The sequence below is a fragment of the Salmo salar genome, chromosome 09 (genome assembly GCF_965601325.2).
Source record: "Salmo salar chromosome 09, fSalSal1, whole genome shotgun sequence".
NCBI lineage: Eukaryota > Metazoa > Chordata > Actinopteri > Salmoniformes > Salmonidae > Salmo > Salmo salar.
The window spans coordinates 3,960,441-3,986,006 of record NC_138299.1 but is presented as its reverse complement, the minus strand read 5'-3'; the positions used below and the strand labels follow the sequence as shown (position 1 = coordinate 3,986,006).

Below are 25,566 nucleotides of genomic sequence, written 5' to 3'. Positions count from 1 at the left end.
TGAGGGAGTGTGGAATTGGCATGCTGACTGTAGGAATGTCCACCAGAGCTGTTGCGAGAGAATTGAAATGCCAGATATTACCCCTTAGAGGGGTGCCCTGTTCCAAAGAGACACACAGGACACATCAAACTTCTCAAATCGGGTGAGACGCAACACATGCTCCTTCTGCTCCTCAGAAGAAGGACAAAGATCTTGTGATCCTTAAAGCCTTCACTTCACCGAGCACTCTCTCCACCAGTTTGGATATATCAAATGGATTCTTCAAAATTGGTAATCCAATCAGCTGCTCCTTATTAACAAAACGTACTCCTACAAAATAAGAAGGGACATTCTCATCACTGTATGCCATTTTCTATTCTTTTGGACAATACTCCAATTCTCCTTGATTCCCCCACCATTATATTCACATTCCACATCAGCGTGCGCTTCAGCAATCCTTTCCATCCACTCACCGATCCTCTTACTTGGATTAAAGCGTCTGCTAAGGGGGCTCCCGAGTGGCACAGCAGTCTAGAGGCGGTGCTAGAGGCGTCACTACAGACCCTGATAATAAGGATCCCAAAAAGGAAAACATTTGGGTAAAAATAAAAGATCATTCAACCTACCAATTACCTCAAACTACCTCATTCTAATCAGGTCCCAACACAGGTTCAGAAGCCTCCTGTGAGGGTGGGACATTTCCTAGCGACAATAGTCCTTGTAGTGCTTCTGCCATGAAGTCTTGGAGCCCCAAAAACTTCTCGGCTGCAGATATAATGATATCCAGCTTCTTGGACTTCTTAGACACTTGTGCTGTACAATTAATTACTGTGGCTATAAATGCCACAAAATCCACCTTCTTCACAATGAGCGTATCCAGATTACTTGATTGACTTAAAACACTAGCAACTGGTTGCAATGCATCCACCGCCATATCTTCAACACTGTTGCCTCTTGCTCCTTAGACTCACTTCACCGCCTCCACATAGGAAATCTGCTGCACAGCCCTGATCCTTGACACCTCAACCTCTTTCACCCTAACAGGGCACTCAAGGAAGTCCAGAGTGTGATCCCCACCACAGTTGCAACATTTTCCATTCACAGATTCTTCAATATCATACTTCTCCAATCTGCAAACATATAACATGTGCCCATATACTTTACCATTCCCACACTGTAATGGTTTGGACACAAATGCTCTCACAGCATACCCTCACATTTCCAAGCTTCACATATTCAGGTTGAGTCTCCTCAAACAACAAGAATATCGACAGGGTTTTCTCCTTCATTCCATTTACCATACGGGTCAGGCAACATGCACTGACCACTCCTGGGATTTTCTGACTAAGGTACTCCTCATCTATATCCAACGAGACTCCAGGCTATATGACAGCATAGTAGTTAGAGTGTTGGGTCAGTAACCGAAAGGTTGCTGGATTGAATTTCCGAGCTGACAAGGTAAAAATCTGTCGTTCTGCCCCTGAGCAAGGCAGTTAACCCACTGTTCCCCAGGCACCGTGGATGTCAATTAAGGCAGCCCCCCGCACCTCTCTGATTCAGAGGGGTTGGGTTGAATGCGGAAGACGTTTCAGTTGAAGGCATTTAGTTGTACAACTGACTAGGTATCTCCTTTCCCTTTATAATGCCTTTGGTAGGCACCCTCTTCCGAAGATTAAATGAAACTTCTGACGTGGACAATTTTGCTTGGCCACGCAGTTGTGGGTGAACAGGGAGTACATGAGGGGACTAAGCACGCACCCCTGAGGGGACCCCGTGTTGAGGATCAACATGGCAGATGTGTTGTTGCCTACCCTTACCACCTGGGGCAGCCCGTCAGGAAGTCCAGGATCCAGTTGCAAAGGGAGGTGTTTTGTCCCAGGGTCCTTAGCTTAGTGATGAGCTTTGTGGGCACTATGGTGTTGAACACTGAGCTGTAGTCAATGAACAGCGTTCTCACATAGGTGTTCCTTTTGTCCAGGTGGAAAAGGGCAGTGTGGAGTGCGATTGAGATTGTGTCATCTGCGGATCTGTTGGGGCGGTATGCGAATTGAAGTGGGTCTAGGTTTTCCCGGGATGATGATGTTGATGTGAGCCATGACCAGCCTTTCGAAGCCCTTTATGGCTACCGACGTGAGTGCTACGGGGCAGTAGTCATTTAGGTAGGTTCCCTTCACTTTCTTGGGTACAGGGATTATGGTGGTCTGTTTGAAACATGTAGTGATTACAGACTCGGTCACACTTTCCAGTCCGCGCATGCTCTGAGTACACGTCCTGGTAATCTGTCTGGCCCTGCGGCCTTGTGAATATTGACCTGTTTAAAGGTCTTGCTCACTTCGGCTACGGAGAGTGTGATCACACAGTCGTCCGGAACAGCTGGTGCGGTAGAGAGAGAGTCGAAAACAGCATGTCCGGTGAACAGGTCAGGGTTCCATAGCCGCAGGTAGAACAGTTTAAACTGGAGCAGCAGCACGACCAGGTAGACTGGGGACAGCAAGGAGTCATCAGCCCAGGTAGTCCTAAAGCATGGTCCTAGGGCTCTGGTCCTCCGAAAGAGAGAATTAGAGGGGGCATACTTAAAATCACACTGGACACCGGATAAGACAGGAGAAATACTCCAGATATAACAGACTGACCCTAGCCCCCCGACACAAACTATTGCAGCATAAATACTGGAGGATGAGACAGGAGGGGTCGGGAGACACTATGGCCCCGTCCGACGATACCCCCGGACAGGGCCAACCAGGCAGGATATAACCCCACCCACTTTGCCAAAGCACAGCCCCCACACCACTTCACTTGCCGCACTTTCGGATTCAAGCACACTCGTCATTTCCTCTAGACCGACCTCACTCCAACTCTCTCACCAAGGAGCCATGCTGGCGTTGTATAAGAACTCTCCCTTGTTCTTCTACCAACTTGGGCACATCGCCCTCGTGTGGCAACATTTGCAAACACAGAAAAGGGTCTAGATTTTCAATGTTAACTTCAATTGGATAGTGACATCCCAAGGATCCCTCATTGAAATTCCCATTTATTTACAGAGAGCAGCTAAGAGCACGTCTACGTGGTGATCGAAGAAGAATAAGTTATTTTTTTTCAAGCAAAGAATAAGGGAGTTGTACTCCAGTCTGGTAGGTGGCGGTAATGCAACATTTATTGGATTCCAACCGCCGTTAAACGTCATCGTGGTGACGGTTTGTCTCTGGTCACGTGACTCATCCGAAAGGTAGCAGCATGGCGGAAACGCATGTGGAACCTCAAAACAAACTCCTGCAATTGTACAGTTTTAGCTAGCAAACCACCGAAACCGAGCGACAGGCCGGGGCACCGGCGCCCGAGTACACTGCAAGATGGACGAGGAGAATAAGCTTCAGTTCCCGTCCCTTCCTCCGTGTAAGGAGGATCTATTGGTAAGTTCTAGCATGCAAAGCTAACGCAGCTAGCTAAATGTACAAGTTAGCGTACTCAAAAACAGCCCTTGTTAGATTAACGTCACGTTCATTTTACATGTCATCTCTCACTCGACAAATGTGACTAACGTTAGTTAAATGTAATCTTGTCTGAAGCATTTTTAAATGACCGTTAATGATATTTCTGCTCAAATTAGATGTGTTCCGCGAACTAGCTACCCAACGTCAGCTAACTGTCAAGTTAGTTTGTATGGCTAATATACCACGGCGAAAGGTTGTTGGGCACGACACAACGCCTAAATGCTATTATAAACTGCTTACAAACGTAATTAAAAATAAACAAAAAAGTTGTCATGCGTATTTTATATGGTCTCATACTACGGGTATGACAAAACATTATTATTTTTTTTTTTACAGCTCTAATTACTTTGGTAACCAGTTTAATAACAATAGGTTGTGGTATATGGCCAATATACCACGGATAAGGGCTGTTCTTACACACGACGCATCGCAGCTTGCCTGGACACAGCCCTTAGCCGTGGTATATTGGCCATATACCACACCCCCTCGTGCATTATTGCATAAATATACCGTTAAGTAGCTAGTTAGCCTGCCAGCTAACATCCCTTGATTTTTCTGATATCTTCCACAGGATTGGGCGTATCCAATGAGACGAGAAATGCAGGTAGCTATGCCCTTTTCTCCCCAAAGTGGAATTCTTGAAACGGGCAACAGAATTGCTGAGTCATCATATCTCATAATGATGCCAAAACATGTTTCTCCGTTGTGTTAGGAAATTCTACCAGGCCTATTTTTAGGTCCCTACTCAGCTGCTATGAAAAGCAAGGTAAGTTGGTATACTGTAAGTAAAACAGGGGTGGCTATACTGATCTGCGAGGGCAGGTGTGGGTGCAGACCTTTGTTCCAGACCAGTCAAGCAGTAACACCTCATTCAATAAGTCAGTCTTGACTGACGATGGGGGGTAATTCATTAGTAGAATCAGGTGTGTTTCTGCTTGGCTGAAACAAAAGCCTTTACGTGTAAAGGGCCATCCACACCAAGGACGATAAACATTGAAGTAGTTCTAATTCAAGTGAACAGCAGCGTTCACACGACGACAATAACTACAAAAACGGTGGAAAACTATGGCTATCATTGGGGTCACTTTCAGAGTGCGGTCAACAATCAAATCAAAACGTCTTCTGAAGCGTTCTAACTCGGAATAGCTGCGGAGAGGACAGGAGGCAGAGCGCACGGTGAGCTTTCCTGAATAACTGGTTGTGTGAGCATGTTGTTGGCCACATTAATTATAGGATGACTTGGGAGACTGATTCTCCACGACAGACAGCACATCTGTGTCAGAAGCCAATTTCTTCCAAAATACACCATATGAGGGGCCTGCTAATATACCATTCTGAACCTTGTAAACCACTTGTGTCCCACTCATTGTATGGCGGGCTGAGTGTATGTGGGTTTTTGCTCTTCCTTACTTGATTGATGAATATTAGTAAGGAACTCTGCACACCTGGTAGTCAAGGGCTTAATTGAAAGGAAAAAACTAAAACCTGCAGACACTAGGTCCTATGGAAAGCCTTTGACAGCCCTGTTGTAAACTGTCGAATAGACCCATAACTGATCCAAATGGTTGCATAATCAGGCCTTGACTATGCAGTTATTTCGGCATGAGGCATGCATTCAAAATAGGACTTTTGAGCTGTTATTCAAATTAGTCTACGTCACTGCAGTTTACAGCCTAGACAATAATTGTGTTGCCTACTTACTTGATAACAATAATACAATTTCTAATTTTACTGTTAGCCTAGGTAGAGTAATTTTGTTTAAAACGTAGGCCTAATCAATAGTGCAACTTTGGTCTGCAGAGCGCAGCCATTTTCATAATGTTAACTCCTTTTTTTCCCTCTCTGACAGGTAAATATTTATAGCCCTAATATTTAATGAATGGCTTAATATCTTGCTTATATTTAGTTTTTTACTGGCTACACATCTTCAATCTTCCCTCTTCCAACTGTTCCCCGGCTCAGTAGGCTACAGGCTACGCAACCCTCTCCACTATTCCTCGTTTCGTGGAGTCCCAGGAAAAGCTATAGGCTACAAAAGCTATAGGACATTTATTTTGAGATTTTTTGTAAGACTAGGCCTGTTCAAGGAGAGAAGCAGGTTTGCTCTTGCTTATTGCTGAATGTAAAATAGGCCTACAGCATAGGCCAAAATAATATTAACTTCAGTTATATAATGCTTTTCAATACAAGTAACAATGCTTAATATAATAAAAGTACTAAAGAAACAAAGACTGGAGGATGGAGAATGAAAAAAGATGGCTTATTAAAATCATACTTTGAAATCATCTTTATAAAAGTGTCTTCAGCAGGGATTTAAAGAGGCACTGAATTTGCATGCCTGATCTCCTCTGGCAGATCATTCCAAAGTTTTAGGGGGCCTAATTGCAAATTCCCGGTTTCCTTTTGTGTTCAACCTAGACTTTGGAATGGTCAACAGTGCCCTGCCAAAGAATCTCCGGTTACATCCTGGCTCGTAAGGAGATTAAAATATCAGAGATATAGGATGGGGCTAAACCAAGCCTTAAACTTGATTAATGCAATTATAAAATGTATTCTGAAAGGGACTGGTAGCCAGTGTAGAGAAGCTAAACTCTCAGCTACAGCATGACAAGTGGTACCGGAGAGCCAAGTCTTAGACCAAAAGGCTCCTTAACAGCTTCTACCCCCAAGCCATAAGACTGCTGAACATTTAATCAAATGGCTTCCCGGACTATTTGCATTGACCCTTTATTTTATTAGTTATTATACTTTTTTTGTTGTTGCTCAGGCTCGATGTACACTCACTGGACCCTAACCACACACAGACATGCATATTAACGCCACACGTATACATTCACACCCTTCACATATGCTGCTGCTACTCTGTTTATCTATGCATTGTCACTTTACCCCTACCTACATGTACATATTACCTTGACTAACTCGTACCCCTTGCTATTGTTACTTTATTGTTCCAAGTTTTCCTTTAGTTATTTGTCAAATTTTAAAAAAAATACTTGGAAAAAACAACGTCCCACTCTATTCAACAGCCAGTGGAAGAGCGTGGCGCGAAATACGAAAACCAAAAAAAAACTATAATTTCAATATTTCAAACATACGACTATTTTACACCATTTGAAAGATAAGACTCTCGTTAATCTAACCACATTGTCCGATATCAAAAAGGGTTTACAGCGATAGCAGACATTAGATTATGTTAGGAGAGTACATAGACACAAATAATCACACAGCCATTTTTCAAGCAAGCATATATGTCACAAAAACCCAAAACACAGCTAAATGCAGCACTAACCTTTGATGATCTTCATCAGATGACACTCCTAGGACATTGTTATACAATACATGCATGTTTTGTTCAATCAAGTTCATATTTATATCAAAAAACAGCTTTTTACATTGGCGTGTGATGTCCAGAAATTGTATTCCCACCGAAAACCTCCGTTGAATTTACTAAATTACTCATGATAAACGTTGACAAAATACATAACAATTATTTTAAGAATTATAGATACAGAACTCCTTTATGCAATCGCTATGTCAGATTTTAAAATAGCTTTTCGGCGAAAGCACATTTTGCAATATTCTGAGTACATAGCTCAGCCATCACGGCGAGCTAATTTGACACCCCCAGTTCGAGGCTCACTAAACTCAGAATTAGTGTTCGAAAAATTGGATTACCTTTGCTGTTCTTTGTCAGAATGCACTCCCAGGACTGCTACTTCCCCAACAAATGTTGTTTTTGTTCCAAATAATCCATAGTTATGTGCAAATACCTCCGTTTTGTTTGTGCGTTCAGGTCACTATCCAAAGGGTAACGCGCGACCGCATTTCGAGACAAATGTCAAAGTTCCATTACCGTACTTAGAAGCACGTCAAACGCTGTTTAACCTGTTATGGCTAGGGGGCAGTATTTTCACGGCTGGATAAAAAACGTACCCGATTTAATCTGGTTACTACTCCTGCCCAGTAACTAGAATATGCATATAATTATTGGCTTTGGATAGAAAACACCCTAAAGTTTCTAAAACTGTTTGAATGGTGTCTGTGAGTATAACAGAACTCATATGGCAGGCAAAAACCTGAAGATTTCATGCAGGAAGTGGCCTGTCTGACAAGGTGTCGTTCTTCTTGTCTCTGTTTATTGAAGAGTGAGGATCTTAGCTGTCCCGTGACACTTCCTACGGCTGTCATAGGTTCTCAGAAGGCGGCAAAATGCTGGATCGTGGCTTTGCAGGCTCTGGCTGAAACAAAGTAGCGCGTTTGGGTAGTGGCTGGTTACAGTACTGTGAGACTCAGGCTCGTGCCCGCGTCGACCGAAAGCTTTCTTTTCTTTCCTCTGTTTAGCTAAATGGACATTCCCGGTCGGAATATTATCGCTTTTTTACGAGAAAAATTGCATAAAAATGGATTTTAAACAGCGGTTGACATGCTTCGAAGTACGGTAATGGAATATTTAGATTTTTTTTTGTCACGAATTGCGCCATGCGCACGACCCTTCTTTACCATTCGGATAGTGTCTGGGACGCACCAACAAAATGCCGCTATTCGGATATAACGATGGATTTTTTTTTAACCAAACCAACATTTGTTATTGAAGTAGAAGTCCTGGGAGTGCATTCTGACGAAGAACAGCAAAGGTAATCAAATTTTTCTTATAGTAAATCTGAGTTTGGTGAGTGCCAAACTTGGTGGGTGTCAAAATAGCTAGCCCGTGATGGCGAGCTATCTACTCAGAATATTGCAAAATGTGCTTTTGCCGAAAAGCTATTTTAAAATCGGACATAGCGATTGCATAAAGGAGTTCTGTATCTATAATTCTTAAAATAATTATGTTTTTTGTGAACGTTTATCGTGAGTAATTTAGTAAATTCACCGGAAGTTTGCGGTGGGAATGCTAGTCACATGCTAGTCACATGCTAATGTAAAAAGCTGGTTTTTGATATAAATATGAACTTGATTGAACAAAACATGCATGTATTGTATAACATAATGTCCTAGGGTTGTCATCTGATGAAGATCATCAAAGGTTAGTGCTGCATTTAGCTGTGGTTTGGGTTTATGTGACATTATATGCTAGCTTGAAAAATGGGTGTCTGATTATTTCTGGCTGGGTACTCTGCTGACATAATCTAATGTTTTGCTTTCGTTTTAAAGCCTTTTTGAAATCGGACAGTGTGGTTAGATTAACGAGAGTCTTGTCTTTAAAATGGTGTAAAATAGTCATATGTTTGAGAAATTGAAGTAATAGCAATTCTAAGGTATTTGAATATCGCGCCACGGGATTCCACTGGCTGTTGAGTAGGTGGGACGATTTCGTCCCACATACCCTAGAGAGGTTAACAGTTTTGGAAACTTTAGTGTTTTCTATCCAAATCTACCAATTATATGCATATCCTAGCTTCTGGGCCTGAGTAGCAGGCAGTTTAGTTTGGGCACGCTTTTCATCCAAAAATTCCAAATACTGCCCCCTATCCTAGTGAAGTTAACTGACTTGCCTAGTTAAATAAAGGTTACACACACACCACTGACCAAAAAGTTTTGTTGCCATTTACGTATGTCCCCATTACCAGTAAAGCATAATCAAAACCTATTTCTTTCACTTATTTGCTGTTTCATTGTTTATTTGTTCAGTCGTTTCATTCTCAACCAGGATTTCTATGGAACGCCGTTTGGGTCTTTGCATGTCAAAAAAGATACACGTCAAATAAGCTTGTTGACCAATCAGGACCTGAATATGACTGCACATCACATAATAAGTTAACGGGTTGGTTCATTTTTTACGCAGTTATTACACATTGATTACACTATCACTCGTATTTCATGTCACAACGATTCATCGATACATATACTATGATGCTGGTGAAGTTGTCTCGCGCACCTACAGTGCTGGTTATAAAAAAAAGAAAACCGCTAGCTAGCTCATGGATGCAAACAATGTTCTTCCCAAAAACAGCGCAAAACGACAATCTGTTTCAGTAGCTATAGTTAGCTAGCTAACAATATAGCTAGGTGTTAGGTTCTAATTCTCAGAGTAAAAAACTCAAAGGACACTATAAAAGCTTTCCCCAGAGGAACAATACAGCTGTATTAGACACAAACATTTTCACACAAGCACTGATATTTAACCCTTCCTCCTAGGCTGAGTCTCCTCCTTCACATCTGTACAAACATTGTCTTTACTGCTAGGCAGGACACTGAGTGATGTGGGCCGTAAACTTTTATTTCTCCTTTAACCTGACCTGATCTCGAACCCCCCCCCCCCCCATCGCGAATCCATGGCTCTCTCCCGTTATCAATGCCTGCCACGTGATCGCTTCCCTGCACTCAATATTTCAATAGGATACCTGATATAATGTAAATGTTACACATTACCCTTATTACCCTTCTTATTTGATTAATGGTGGTCGGACCCATCTATGTGACGCTAGCCACAATAGTGGACTTTGCGGTTAGCCTTCAAAATAAGTGTCATTGACAGTGATGCAAATGAATACAAATCGTAGAATTATGCCAGAATTGAATAGATCATGCAAACGAGGTTGGAATGTTATATACAAACAACAAAAGACAATTTATTTGACAATCTGTTTAAATCACACTAGATGTATTATACTTTAGAATTAAATTGGGGGCATACTTATTTCACTGTACAGCCTTACCTATGGATTGTGGATCAATGACATGGGGTATCAGTCTACTCAGTGACACCCAGAGAACATTAGCATTGTAGCTCTTATTGTGGGATTCAAACAACTGTGGATTGAGCCACATTTATTGTCAACCTATGTGTATTGAACACTATTCCCAAGGAAAAACAATACTGTGTGGATGTTTTGGAGTCTGATAACTCACAGGAGGACGTTGGGGGGAAAAATGTATTGAGTAGACTGATACCTAAGGATTGGTGATCAATGAAATGGGGTAAGGCTGTACAGTGCAATATGAATGTCAATACACACAATAGGCTGACTGGGGAGATGATTTGACATTAGAGGTCGACCGATTAATCGGAATGGCCGATTAATTAGGGCCGATTTCAGGTTTTCATAACAATCGGTATTTTTGGCCACCGATTTGCCGAATGATTTATTATTATATTATTATATATATATATAAAAAAAAATTTTTAAACCTTTATTTAACTAGGCAAGTCAGTTAAAGAACACACATTCTTATTTTCAATGACGGCCTAGGAACGGTGGGTTAACTGCCTTGTTCAGGGGCAGAACGACAGATTTTTACCTTGTCAGCTTGGATGCAACCTTACGTTAACTAGCCCAACGCTCTAATGACCTGCTTTACGTTGCCAAGGTAAGTTGCTAGCTAGCATTAAACTTATCTTATAAAAAAACAATCAATCAATCATAAACACTAGTTAACTACACATGGTTGATGATATTACTAGTTTATCTAGCCTATCCTGCTTTGCATATAATCGATGTGGTGCGTATTCGCGAGAAAGGACTGTCTTTTCTCCGACGTGTACCTAACCATAAACATCAATGTCTTTCTTAAAATCAATACACAAGTATATATTTTTAAACCTGCATATTTAGTTAATATTGCCTGCTAACATGAATTTCTTTTAACTAGGGAAAATGTGTCACTTCTCTTGCAAACAGAGTCAGGGTATATGCAGCAGTTTGGGCCGCCTGGCTTGTTGCGAACTGTGAAGACTATTTCTTCCTAACAAAGACAGCAGACTTCGCCAAACGGGGATGATTTAACAAAAGCGCATTTGCGAAAAAAAGCACAATCGTTGCACGACTGTACCTAACCATAAACATCAATGCCTTTCTTAAAATCAATACACAGAAGTATATATTTTTAAACCTGCATATTTAGCTAAAAGAAATCCAGGTTAGCAGGCAATATTAACCAGGTGAAATTGTGTCAGTTCTCTTGCGTTCGTTGCACGCAGAATCAGGGTATACAGAATCTGTCTCGTTGCGAACTAATTTGCCAGAATTTTACGGAACTATGAAATAACATTGTAGGTTGTGCGATGTAACAGGAATATTTAGACTTATGGATGCCACCCGTTAGATAAAATACGGAACGGTTCCGTATGTCACTGAAAGAATGTTTTCGAGATGATAGTTTCCGGATTTGACCATATTAATGACCTAAGGTTTATTATATTATAGTTAAGTCTATGATTTGATAGAGCCGTCTGACTGAGTGGTGGTAGGCAGCAGCAGGCTCGTAATAGTCAAAGGTATATGGTTTAGAGAGAGAGTTCCTGTAATAACATAATTCCTGTAATAACTTGCGGCTGAACTTGAAAGGGGTTCCTTCGTTATTTTACCGTTCATGTCTTCCATAGAGAATGTCTTGATCTACTTCAAATAAGGTCTGTGTTTTGTGCTTAAACCGCCTCGGCGTTTTGATACCTGTGTAAATCTCACTAGGTAACGTTTGTCAACATATTTTCATAAATCCACTCTACAAAAAAAAAATTATTCGCTTATATTGATCAGGTTATATCCTATGGATATCTACACAGTTATAAAATTGGCAAGGTGGTGTAAGCCTAAACCAAACACAGACCTTATTTTAAGTTAATCTAAAAATATCCTATGGAATAAATGAAGGAACCGCTTTTCAGATTTTGCTAGAAGGTGTCATGGGAATTGTGACTCGCACTTTGGTAGTCAATTCTTACCATGCCCATTATTAAAATAGGATTTCCTGCATATATAAATTACAGTTTTTGTTTTCAGCATTCATCACAGGTAACTTCAACTCTATTTTTATTATTTAAACAATATATATATATATATATATATATATATATATATATATATATATATATATATATATATATTAAAAATAATCGGCCGATTAACCTCTCTAGGCTATGTGGGACGAAATCGTCCCACCTACTCAACAGCCAGTGGAATCTCGTGGCGCGTTATTCAAATACCTTAGAAATGCTATTACTTCAATTTCTCAAACATGACTATTTTACACCATTTTAAAGACAAGACTCTCGTTAATCTAACCACACTGTCCGATTTCAAAAAGGCTTTACAACGAAGGCTTTACAACGAAAGCAAAACATTAGATTATGTCAGCAGAGTACCCAGCCAGAAATAATCAGACACCCATTTTTCAAGCTACCATATGTCACATAAACCCAAACCACAGCTAAATGCAGCACTAACCTTTGATGATCTTCATCAGATGACACTCCTAGGATATTATGTTATACAATACATGCATGTTTTGTTCAATCAAGTTCATATTTATATCAAAAAACAGCTTTTTAGATTAGCATGTGACGTTCAGAACTAGTATACCCACCGCAAACTTCCGGTGAATTTACTAAATTACTCACGATAAACGTTCACAAAAAACATAATTATTTTAAGAATTATAGATACAGAACTCCTTTATGCAATCGCTATGTCCGATTTTAATATAGCTTTTCGGCAAAAGCACATTTTGCAGTATTCTCAGTAGATAGCCCGGCCATCACGGCTAGCTAATTTGACACCCACCAAGTTTGGCCCTCACCAAACTCCGATTTACTATTAGAAAAATGTGATTACCTTTGCTGTTCTTCGTCAGAATGCACTCCCAGGACTTCTACTTCAATAACAAATGTTGGTTTGGTTCAAAATAATCCATAGTTATGTTCAAATATCCTCTGTTTTGTTCGTGCGTTCAAGACACTATCCGAAGGGTGACGCGCCCGACGCGTTTCGTGGCAAAATAATTCTAAATATTCCATTACCGTACTTCGAAGCATGTCAACCGCTGTTCAAAAGCAATTTTTATGCGATTTTTCTCGTAAAAAAGCGATAATATTCCGACCGGGAAACCCTGTTTTTTTTGTTCAAAGACGAAAAAATAAAAACATGGTGTCGCCTCGTGCACGCGCCTCAGTCTCATTGTTCTGTGATCGACCACTATCCAAATGCGCTACTGTTTTTCAGCCAGGGGCTCCAAAGGCATCATTCACTGTTTTGCCGCCTTCTGAGAGCCTATGGGAGCCGTAGGAAGTGTCACGTTACAGCAGAGATTCAATAGTGTAGAAGCCCAAGAAATGGTCAGAGGGCACTTCCTGTAAGGAATCTTCTCAGGTTTTTGCCTGCCATATGAGTTCTGTTATACTCAGACACCATTCAAACAGTTTTAGAAACTTTAGGGTGTTTTCTATCCAAAGCCAATAATTATATGCATATTCTAGTTTCTGGGCAGTAGTAATAACCAGATTAAATCGGGTACGTTTTTTATCCGGCCGTGAAAATACTGCCCCCTACCCTAGAGAGGTTAATCGGTATCGGCTTTTTTGGTCCTCCAAAAATCGGCATCGGCGTTGAAAAATCATAATCGGTCAACCTCTATTTAACATAGTCACAGTCCCGCGATTAGAGCTACAACCCTAATATTTGTGTAAACCCTTCAGTTGTGTTCTGTGTGTGTCACTGAGTAGACTGATTCCCCATTTCATTGCTTCACATTCCAACTTTGTTTAACATTATGGAGTGTAAATATGGCATGATTCCACCAATTGTAACCTTCTGAATCACTTTCAAAGAGGTACTTTTATTTTGAAGGCAAACCGCAAATTCCACTTCCACCGTTCTTATTGTGGCTAGCTTCACAACACATAACCTGGTCATTTCGAGCCTCACTAGCCAGATGAAGCTAGCTGGCTCCTTGTAATGTTAGATTTCGGCAACAGGGTTAAATAGCTGGCTAGCTATTTATGTTCATGAACTGAAGTTCAATTTCAATTTGCGAACAAGTGTCTACCTAGCTAATACTTACTCACAAGGATTCCTAAATCATTGCTAAGAATAGTGAAAATGACTGCAGTTTCTACTGGTCATTATTTTCAGGCTGGTTGTATTGGTGCTAGCTAGCTAGGTACCAAGCTAAAGCTTGCAAGGTACCCCAGAAGTTGCGGTCAAACAAATAATGCTTTATTACCAACGTGGTATTGTAAACGCATCGTTCGTGGCCGGTGTTTGCAGACTTTTTTGCACAGCTTTGACAGTGCTACTGATGGTAGTGGTGGTGCTTGGCTTACATGTGAATTCTGAACACAACATTCTATAATAGAACTGTTATTTTACGTGTCAAATGAAAAGCTTATTTAACACATCAAATAGTGTTATTGTCAAATAGTATTATTTGACGTGTATCTTTCTTGACATGCAAAGAGCCAAACGGCGTTCCATAGTATGTCGTGAAGCAAGTAGCAGTGACGCTATTACTGTGTAACTCCGGTAGGGAAACATTTTGAACAATGGCGCACTTGGTAACGTTAGTGTGTACCGGTGCTCGACCAGTCGCGAAAGCCAACATCCCACGGCAGAACGACTGATTGTCAAGGGCAACGAATTACATTATCTTGACGTTAATGGATTTGGCCTTGGAGTTGTCTCGCTGAAATATTCCTGCTCTTTCAAATGACTGCTCGATCCACACAGCAGACACTGGGCTCGGTTAGGAATGCTGTGTTGCACATGTAGCACAACATTTTACGTGGCTTCATTGCGTCATGTACCTACGTTATATAGGTATGCACGTCAGCATTGACATCGGTTTTTCACATCGGCGTTAAACTAAACATTGCGCCGATACCGATATCTTCACCGATATATCGTGCATCGCTAATTATCACCGCATATTGGCTTTGTTTGAATTGCCATTTAAAAATATATATATTTCCAAATTTGAGGTAGGTTATGATCACACTTTAGAAAAGTGCAATCACTTTGAAGATGAAGATTAGGGGCTCAATTAAATCCAACCCACATTGCACTATTTACGCAGTAACTCTTTTTCCAATGGTCAAATGTATTCAGACTGGTCATGGGTACTGTATAAAAACCTACAACTACTACCAGGGCGACCCCTCTCACAGGTATGCTTTCACTTTTCATCATTAGAAGTGTGTGGGCGCAGGATTAATATTTTAAAGAGAGGATTAAAAAATAACATATCTTCCCCATGTGGGTTTAGAACTCACAACCATTGAACTATAAGCCAACTGTATTTAGTGGACTGTGCCAACAATCGGTTATAGCAGTTTGGAAAAATAATACGAGTTGACATGACTACCATTGTCATCTATTTCTTGTGCCGATGGATGTAGCTACAAATATAAATCCTCATAGCCTACATGTTTTCTTTGTAAAAGCACATAGATGTGTATGAAACGGTAAGCAAAAACTTTGAATTTGGTCATATGCGGAAATGTGCCTTACTGCCTTTAGAATTGTGTAACATCAATAGCTTAGTCAAGGTAGCATCATGAAAAATACATTTGCACACAGCAGCAACACCATTGCCAAATAAGGTGCACAGTCACCTGCTAACTAAACCTAAAACATCTGGATTTAAATGTTTTTTTCCCATTTTTTTTCAGAAGTTACTCTTTAAGTAACCTTCTGTCTTATGTAACCATAACATACTAATTTGAGTTTGCCAGATTTACATTTACTACGTCTAGTCTGAGACCAGGCTGTATTAATAGGCCTACAGCGTGCAGTAGGATGTGTTGATCAGTTGATTGACAGATGTACTGTAGAACGATGACCTTTCCTCTAGTGTGGATGTTCGCCAACATTTTCTAGTTGTGTAGTTTATTCTCATAGTTATAGTTAGCGTCTTTGGGGTGGATGGCCCTTAAAATTAGTTATCCAAATGTTGAAGGTCCTGGACCATAAAAATACATTTTGAGTTTGTACAATGTGCTGTTAACTGAACCTTTTTGTCCTCTTTTAGCTTTCCATCCTTGAAAGACAGGAGATAACGCATTTAGTGTGTGTTCGCCAAGATATTGAGGCAAATTTTATAAAGCCCAACTTCCCACATAAATTTAGGTAAGAAACAAACTGAGAATGGGTACGTGTTTTAAAATTCAGCTACATGACATCTCTCACTTAATCAGCTAATTCATGTTGCCTTCTTTCTTCTGTTTTCAGGTACCTCGTTTTAGATATTGCTGACAATCCTGTGGAAAACATAATTAGATATTTCCCTATGGTGAGTTTCAGCATGAGCTAAATGTGGTGGGTAATGTTACAATGTACTGCAGCCTAACCTGCCATGTTATTGTTAGTAGGCCTAAATGTATTTTCTCCTCTATCCACAGACTAAAGAATTTATTGATGGCTGTTTAGCAAGCGGAGGTAATAAAAATGTATTTAATTGGATTGAATATTGTCTTTAGAATTTCATTCCAAAAACCTGAGCATACAACAATGTGCAGGTACTTATTTTCCTTCTACAGTGCCTTCAGAAAGTATTCACACCCCTCAAATTTTTTCAACTTTTGTTAGTCTGAAATTTTTATTGATTACATTCATGTTTTGTCACTGGCCTACACACAATATCCCATAATGTCAAATTGGAATTATGTTTTTCAAAAATGTCTTGTCAATAAGTATTCAACCCCTTTGTTTATGGCAAGCCGTAAAAATTGGCTTGAATAAAAAATAAAGCAGACATTGAATATCCCTTTGAATTTATTAATTACACTTTGGATGGTGTATCAATACACCCAGTCATTACAAAGATACAGGCGTCCTTCATAACTCCGTTGCCGGAGAGTAAGGAAACTGCTCAGGGATTTCACCATGAGGCCAATGTTGACTTTAAAACAGTGACAGAGTTTTTAATGGCTGCGATAGGAAAACCTGAGGATGGATCAACAACACAATACTAACTTAATTGACAGATTGAAAAGAAGGAAGCCTGTATATAATATTTACGGTACTGGTAAAAAAGTTTGGACACGTACTCATTCAAGGGTTAAAAAAAATAATGACATTCTAGAATAATAGTGAAGACAAAACTATGAAATAGCACATATGGAATCATGTAGCAACCAAAAAAGTGTTAAATAATATAGATGTAATAATTCATAGATTTGAGATACTTCAAATAGCCACCCTTTGCCTTGATGACAGCTTTACACACTCTTGCCATTCTCTCAACCAGTTTCATGAGGTAATCACCTGGAATGCATTTCCAAAAGTCTTGAAGGAGTTAACATATGCTGAGCACTTGTTAGCTGCTTTTCCTTCACTCTGCAGTCCAACTCATCTCAATTGTGTTGAGGTTGGGTGATTTGTGGAGACTAGGTCATCTCATGCAGTACTCCATCACTCTCCTCCTTGGTTAAATAACCCTTATACAGCCTGGAGGTGTGTTGGGTCATTGTCATGTTGAAAAACAAAAGATAGTCCCACTAAGTGCAAACCAGATGGGATGGCGTATTGCTGCAGAATGCTGTGGTAGCCATGCTGGTTAAGTGTGCCTTGAATTCTAAATAAATCACTGATAGTGTGGGCAGCAAAGCACCATCACACCACCTCCATGCTTCACGGTGGGAACCACACATGCAGAGATCATCCATTCACCTACTCTGCATCTCACAAAGACACAGTGGTTGGAACCAAAAATCTCATATTTGGACTCATCAGACCAAAGGACAGATTTCCAGGGGTCTAATGTCCATTGCTCGTGTTTCTTGGCCCAATCAAGTCTCTTCTTTTTGTTTGTGTCGTTTTAGTAGTGGTTTCTTTGCAGCAATTCGACCGAGAAGGCCTGATTTCATGCAGTCTCCTCGGAACGTTGATGTTGATGTCTGTTACTTGCACTCTGAAGCATTTATTTGGTCTGGAATTTCTGAGTCTGGTAACGAATGAACTTATCCTCTGCAGCAGAAGTAACTCGGGGTCTTCCTTTCCTGTGCGGTCCTCATGAGAGCCAGTTTCATTATAGCGCTTGGTCTTGGCGACTGCATTTTGAAAACGTTCAAATTTCTTGACATTTTCCGGATTGACTGACCTTCATGTCTTAAAGTAATGATGGAATGACGTTTCTCACCATAGTATGGACTTCGTCTTTTACCAAATAGGGTTATCTTTTGTATACCAACCCTGCCTTGTCACAACACAACTGATTGGCACAAATGCATTAAGATATTCCACAAATTAACTTTTAACAAGGCACACCTGTTAATTGAAATGCATTCCAGGTGACTACCTCATGAAGCTGGTTGAGAGAAAGCCAAGCGTGTGCAAAGCTGCCATCAAGGCAATGGGGGGCTAGTTTGAAGAATCTCAAATGTAAAATATATTTTGATTTAACACATGTTTGGTTACTACACTGCTCAAAAAAATAAAGGGAACACTTAAACAACACAATGTAACTCCAAGTCAATCACACTTCTGTGAAATCAAACTGTCCACTTAGGAAGCAACACTGATTGACAATAAATTTCACATGCTGTTGTGCAAATGGAATAGACAACAGGTGGAAATTATAGGCAATTAGCAAGACATCCCCAATAAAGGAGTGGTTCGACAGGTGGTGACCACAGACCACGTCTCAGTTCTTATGCTTCCTGGCTGATGTTTTGGTCACTTGAATGCTGGCGGTGCTTTCACTCTAGTGGTAGCATGAGACGGAGTCTACAACCCACACAAGTGGCTCAGGTAGTGCAGCTCATCCAGGATGGCACATCAATGCGAGCTGTGGCAAGAAGGTTTGCTGTGTCTGTCAGCGTAGTGTCCAGAGCATGGAGGCGCTACCAGGAGACAGGCCAGTACATCAGGAGATGTGGAGGAGGCCGTAGGAGGGCAACAACCCAGCAGCAGGACCGCTACCTCCGCCTTTGCAAGTAGGAGCACTGCCAGAGCCCTGCAAAATGACCTCCAGCAGGCCACAAATGTGCATGTCTGCGCAAACGGGCAGAAACAGACTCCATGAGGGTGGTATGAGGGCCCGACGTCCACAGGTGGGGATTGTGCTTACAGCCCAACACCGTGCAGGACGTTTGGCATTTGCCAGAGAACACCAAGATTGGCAAATTCGCCACTGGCGCCCTGTGCTCTTCACAGATGAAAGCAGGTTCACACTGAGCACATGTGACAGTCTGGAGACGCCGTGGAGAACATTCTGCTGCCTGCAACATCCTCCAGCATGACCGGTTTGGTTGTGGGTCAGTCGTGGGGTGGGGTGGCATTTCTTTGGGGGGCCGCACAGCCCTCCATGTGCTCGCCAGAGGTAGCCTGACTGCCATTAGGTACCGAGATGAGATCCTCAGACCCCTTGTGAGTCCATATGCTGGTGCGGTTGGCCCTGGGTTCCTCCTAATGCAAGACAATGCTAGACTTCATGTGGCTGGAGTGTGTCAGCAGTTCCTGCAAGAGGAAGGCATTGATGCTATGGACTGGCCCGCCCGTTCCCCAGACCTGAATCCAATTGAGCACATCTGGGACATCATGTCTCGCTCCATCCACCAACGCCACGTTGCACCACAGATTGTCCAGGAGCTGGCGGATGCTTTAGTCCAGGACTGGGAGGAGATCCCTCAGGAGACCATCCGCCACCTCATCAGGAGCATGCCCAGGCGTTGTAGGGAGGTCATACAGGCACGTGGAGGCCACACACACTACTGAGCCTCATTTTGACTTGTTTCAAGGACATTACATCAAGTTGGATCAGCCTGTCGTGTGGTTTTCCACTTTAATTTTGAGTGTGACTCCAAATCCAGACCTCCATGGGTTGATAAATTGGATTTCCATTGATTCTTTTTGTGTGATTTTTGTTGTCAGCACATTCAACTATGTAAAGCAAAAAGTATTTAATAAGATTATTTCATTCAGATCTAGGATGTTATTTTAGTGTTCCCTTTATTTTTTTGAGCAGTGTATATGACTCCATATGTGTTATTTCTACAATGTAGAAAATAGTCAAAATAAAAACCCAGGAATTAGTAGGTGTCAGCTTTTGACTGGTACTGTATATATTCCAAAACATGCATCCTTTTTGGCACTAAAGTAATACTGTGAAAATGTGTCAAAGCAATTAGCTTTTTGTCCTGAATACAGTTGTTTGGGACAAATCCAATACAACACATTACTGTTTACCACTCTCCATATTTTCAACCATAGTGGTGGCTGCATCACGTTAATGGGTATGCTTGTAATCGTTAAGGACTCAAGTTTTTCAGGATTAAAAAGAAACGGAGCGAAGCCAAGGCAAAATCCTAGAGGAAAACCTGGTCCAGTCTGGTTTCCACCAGACACTGGGAGATTAAATCACCTAAAACACAAGGCCAAATCTACACTGGAGTATCTTACCAAGAAGACAGTGACTGTTCCTGAGTGGCCGAGTTAGTTTTGACCTAAATCTGCTTGAAAATATCTCAAGACCTGAAAATGGTTGTCTAGCGATGATCAACAACCAAGTTGACAGAGCTTGAAGTATTTTGAAAGGAATAATGGGCAAATGTTACACAATCCAGGTGTGCGCCAGCTGCCAGTAAGATCTTAATCGCTGCCGAAGGTGATTGTAATACGCATGGACTCGGGGTTGAATACTAATCTATACTGAAAAGAAATATTAACGCAACATGCAACAATTCTAAAGATTTTGCAGGGTTACAGTTCATATTAGGAAATCAGTCAATTGAAATACTTTCATTAGGCCCTAATCTATGGATTTCACATGACTGGGCAGGGCTGTGGCCATGGGTGGGCCAGGGAGGGCATGCGCTCACCCACTTGGGAGCCTAGCCAATCAGAACTAGTTTTTCCCCACAAAAGGACTTTATTACAGACAACTACTCCCTTTGACAATCACGCAGGTGAAGAAGCTGCATATGGAGGTCCTGGGCTGGCGTGGTTACAGGTGGTCTGCGGTTGTGAGGCCGGTTGGACGTAATGCCAAATTCTCTAAAATGATGTTGGAGGGTGGTTTATGCTAGAGAAATCAACATGAAATTCTCTGGCAACAGCTCTGGTGGACATTCCTGCCGTCAGTATGACAATTGCACGCTTCCTCAATTTGACATCTATGGCATTGTGTTGGGACAACTGCACATTTTAGAATGGCCTTTTATTGTGCCCAGAATAAGGTGCACCTGTGTAATGATAATCAGCCTCTTGATATGCCACATCTGCCAGGTGGATGGATTATCTTGCCAAAGGATTAAATGCTCACTAACAGGGATGTAAACAAATTTGTGCACAACATTTGACAGAAAGAAGCTTTTTGTGCATATGGACATTTTTATTTAATCTCGTGAAACATGGGACCAGCACTTTACATGTTGCGTTTATATATTTGTTAAGTGTAGATAGTGCTTTATTCTGACACTTTGACATTTGAGTATTTTGTGTAGATCATTGACCAAAAATTACAATTAAATCAATTTCAATCCCACTTTGTAACACGAGAATTTGCAAAACGTCTTTCAGAAGGCACTGTATATGACATTTCTTGTAGTCTGCACCTGGATAATTGTTGGATTGTGCGAAACAGTGCTTTTGAATTATTACTATTTCCCTGTAGATTTCTATCTTGACCCTTGTCTTGTTCACATAGGAAAGGTACTAGTTCATGGAAACGCAGGGATATCGAGAAGGTTGGTTACCTCGTGTGAAATATTTGATTTTGAACAGATCCAGTATTTTGAAAATTGCCTGCTTGTCTATTGATCTGGATTGATCTTCCTGAATCTGACTCTTACTAAAGATGAAGATTGGTATCTATCTTAATCTAAATCATTCTCTCTTCTTTCAGTGCTGCCTTGGTTATTGCATACCTTATGGAGACATTTGGTGTAAAATACAGGTAAGTCCGATCAACAAACCAAGCAGGCTTCATCTATTGCTAGCTAGTTCAGAGTAGTAGAGCTGGAATGATAAACCGAAAATGTCCAACACTGACATTGCATTCCTCTTACCAAAGCAAATGTCGGTGATTTTGCTACACAACGTTCGTGTAGATGGTTATAAAACCATAATTTGTTCAACAGTAAAATCCTTTCGGAACGTGCGGAGGAGAGAGCGATGTATTCTGAGTAGCACAAGCATGTGAATGTTGTTCAAAATGCTATTGCGGGAAAAATACAGTTTTCAATGCAGCTATTGTTCTAGTTACAGAGAGGAGATTCGCCGTTTTCTGTGAGTGTGTGTATATACAGTTCATTCGGAAAGTATTAGGCCCCCTTGACTTTCTACATTGTTACGTTACAGCCTTCTTCTTAAATTGATTTTCCCCTCATCAGTCTACACACAATACCCCATAAAGACAAAGCAAAAACAGCAAAAAAATGTTTTTCAAATGTATTAAAAATAAAAACACTGTCACATTTACATTATTATTCAGACCCTTTACTCAGTATTTTGTTGAAGCACCTTTGGCAGCGATTACAGTCTCGGGTCTTCTTGGGTATGACACTACAAGCTTGACACACCTGTATTTGGGGAGTTTCTCCTGTTCTTCTCAGCAGATCCTCTCAAGCTCTGTCATGGAAGTTTTGCTGCCAAGCTATTATCAGGTCTCTCCTGAGATGTTTGATAAGGTTCAAGTCTGGGCTCTGGCTGGGCCACTCAAGGACATTCAGAGACTCCTGTATTGCCTTGGCTGTGTGCTAAGGGTCATTATCCTGTTGGAAGGTGAATCCTTGGCCCCAGTCTGAGGTCCGGAGCAGGTCTTCATCAAGGATCTCTCTACTTGCCTCCGTTCATCTTTCCCTTGATCTTGACTAGTCTCCCAGTCCCTGCCACTGAAAAACATCCCCACACCATGATGCTGCCACCACCATGCTTCACCGTAGGGATGGTGCCAGGTTTCTTCCAGATGTGACGCTTGGCTTTTAGACCAAAGAGTTAAATATTGATTTCATCAAACCAGAGAATCTTGTTTCTCATGGTCTGAGAGTCCTTTAGGTGCCTTTTGGCAAACTCCAAGCAGGCTGTCATGTGCCTTTTACTGAGTGGCTTCCGTCTGGCCACTCTACCATAAAGGCCTGATTGGTGGAGTGCTGCAGAGAGGGTTGTCCTTCTGCAAGGTTCTCCCATCTTCAGAGGAACTCTGGCGCTCTGTCAGTGACCATCGGGTTCTTGGTCACCTCCCTGACCAAGGCCCTTCTCCCCTGATTCCTCAGTTTGGCCTGGGTGGACAGCTCTAGTAATAGTATTGGTGGCTCTAAATTTCTTCCATTTAAGAATGATGGAGGCCACTGTGTTCTTGGGGACCTTCAATGCTGCAGAAATGTTTTGGTACCCTTCCCCAGATCTGTGCCTCGACACAATCCTGTCTTGGAGCTCTACGGACAATTCCTTCGACCTCATGGCTTGGTTTTTGTTCTGACATGTACTGTCAACTGTGGGAGCTTATATAGACGGGTATGTGCCTTTCCAAATCATGTCCAATAAATTGAATTTACCACAGGTGGACTCCAATCAAGTTGTAGAAACAGGATGCCCCAGAGCTCAATTTCGAGTCTCATAGCAAAGGGTCTGAATAATTATGCAAATACGTTATATATATATATATATATATATATATATATATATTTTTTTTTATATATATATATATATATATATTTGTAAATGTATCCCCTGTTTTCGCTTTGTCATTATGGGGTGTTGTGTGTAGGTTGGTGTACACTGAGGAGTATTTCTGTCTGTAATAAAGCCCTTTTGTGATGAACTCATTCTGATTGGCTAGGCCTGGCTCCCCAGTGGGTGGGCCTGCACCCTTGCCTAGTCATGTGAAATTCATAGAATGGGTCCTAAGGAATTGATTTCAATTGACTGATTTTTTTTTGCTACTATCTCTCCCAAAAAGTATTTACTGTAATTTATCGCTGATTATTGCAATATGGATTTTTTTTGTCCACATCGCTCTAGTTCATAGACATTATAATAAGTTCACTCCATGTATTGCTTCTGTCCAGATGCATGGTGACCAAAGATCTAGTCATATGTCCTGCTTTATTTTGCTGGTTCTTCTGCAGGGATGCTTTCAGCCACGTTCAGGAGAGGAGATTCTGCATCAACCCTAACGTCGGCTTTGTGCATCAATTACAGGTAGGGTCCTCTGTATCAAGTTGTGGACTCAACCTTCCAAACAGCTCTGACCAATGTCTGCTCAAAACAAGACATTTCTGTCTGAATGTTTAACATTGCGCCCTCCATATGTGGGTTTTCTAGGAATATGAAGCGATCTACTCAGCTAAACTGACCATCAAGATGTCACCAATACAGCTGGGCAGATCATTCTCCCTGCATGCTGGAATGCCAGGTCAGTGTGTGCAACTTGCATTCAGGTGACAGTTCCAAGAACCTGGGCTTGTGTCACCGTCGGTGCATTTGAGATGACTTACAAACTGCCTAGAAAGAAGTCTATTGCAGTTGAGGGTGCTTATGCACCAACACTTTCTGTGGTTTTCCAACAGCAAGGCTCATTTCAACATGGCTGTGTCATCATAGCGACCATTGTTCATGTTTTTCATTAATGTCAAGAAGTTATTCTCTACCCCATATCATCCTAGCACATTCGTGGTACAATCAATGGGTGCAAGTCAGATAATTCCTATAATGCAACATATTGAAAGTAGCTGATTATTATTGATCAGTGACTGGGCAGAATGTATCCACTCATATGCCCAATTACAAATGGTTTTCATCCCATGAAGTTGATTTTTACAGTTTATTAATCTCGTCACCAGTCTATGGATTTTTGACTCTGAATCTGTACCTCACAGGCAGCCTGAAACGAAGCCTGGAAGAAGACGAGGATTTTGGGGGAATGCAGGTCGCCGCTGAGCAGAACGGATAGGCTTATTATGCAGATAGCCGTCATCACATACAGTGCACTTTTTTTAAAAACATTTTTATTGATATAATAAATGTAAATATTAAATTTCTAAAGGGGGTCGGAGAGCATTGGGGTCCACTTCCTGACGTCTGAGACAGAAGGGAGAGGGATACAATTTCATAAGTGACTTGTTTTTCTTGAGCTGTATGCACTGAAGGTTTTATAGTATTTTGCATTTGCAGCAGGACAGTATTGCACTTTTGATACTTGAATTATTTTTTTGCCAGAAGGGGGCAGTTGGTAAGGTACAGTAATAGGAAGTAAATGCCCAATGCTGAGCCCCACGTTAGGGAATTGGGAATGTTGGACAGATCAGGTTTACAATTGAGAAACAGCTTGCCAGAGAAATAACGACCCACTGCTCAATAAACAAACATCTAACTTGTCTTTTGTACTGTTATTTTGCCAGTTTCTAGCATTCTTAATCATTTCAACACAATGCCCTCAAATA

At 41.2% G+C, this 25,566-nt stretch overlaps 1 protein-coding gene across 1 annotated transcript; it reads left to right on the top strand.

The window, feature by feature from the left end:
- Positions 1-3,206: 3,206 nt before the first annotated feature.
- styx (serine/threonine/tyrosine interacting protein) lies at positions 3,207-25,499 on the top strand. The gene is given in 11 exon segments (NM_001141584.1): positions 3,207-3,389; positions 4,042-4,074; positions 4,183-4,236; positions 16,215-16,312; positions 16,415-16,475; positions 16,585-16,621; positions 21,831-21,870; positions 22,029-22,079; positions 24,253-24,325; positions 24,449-24,539; positions 25,003-25,499. Coding segments are annotated over 11 exon segments (672 nt in total). The 5' UTR covers positions 3,207-3,329; the 3' UTR covers positions 25,077-25,499.
- Positions 25,500-25,566: the final 67 nt, after the last annotated feature.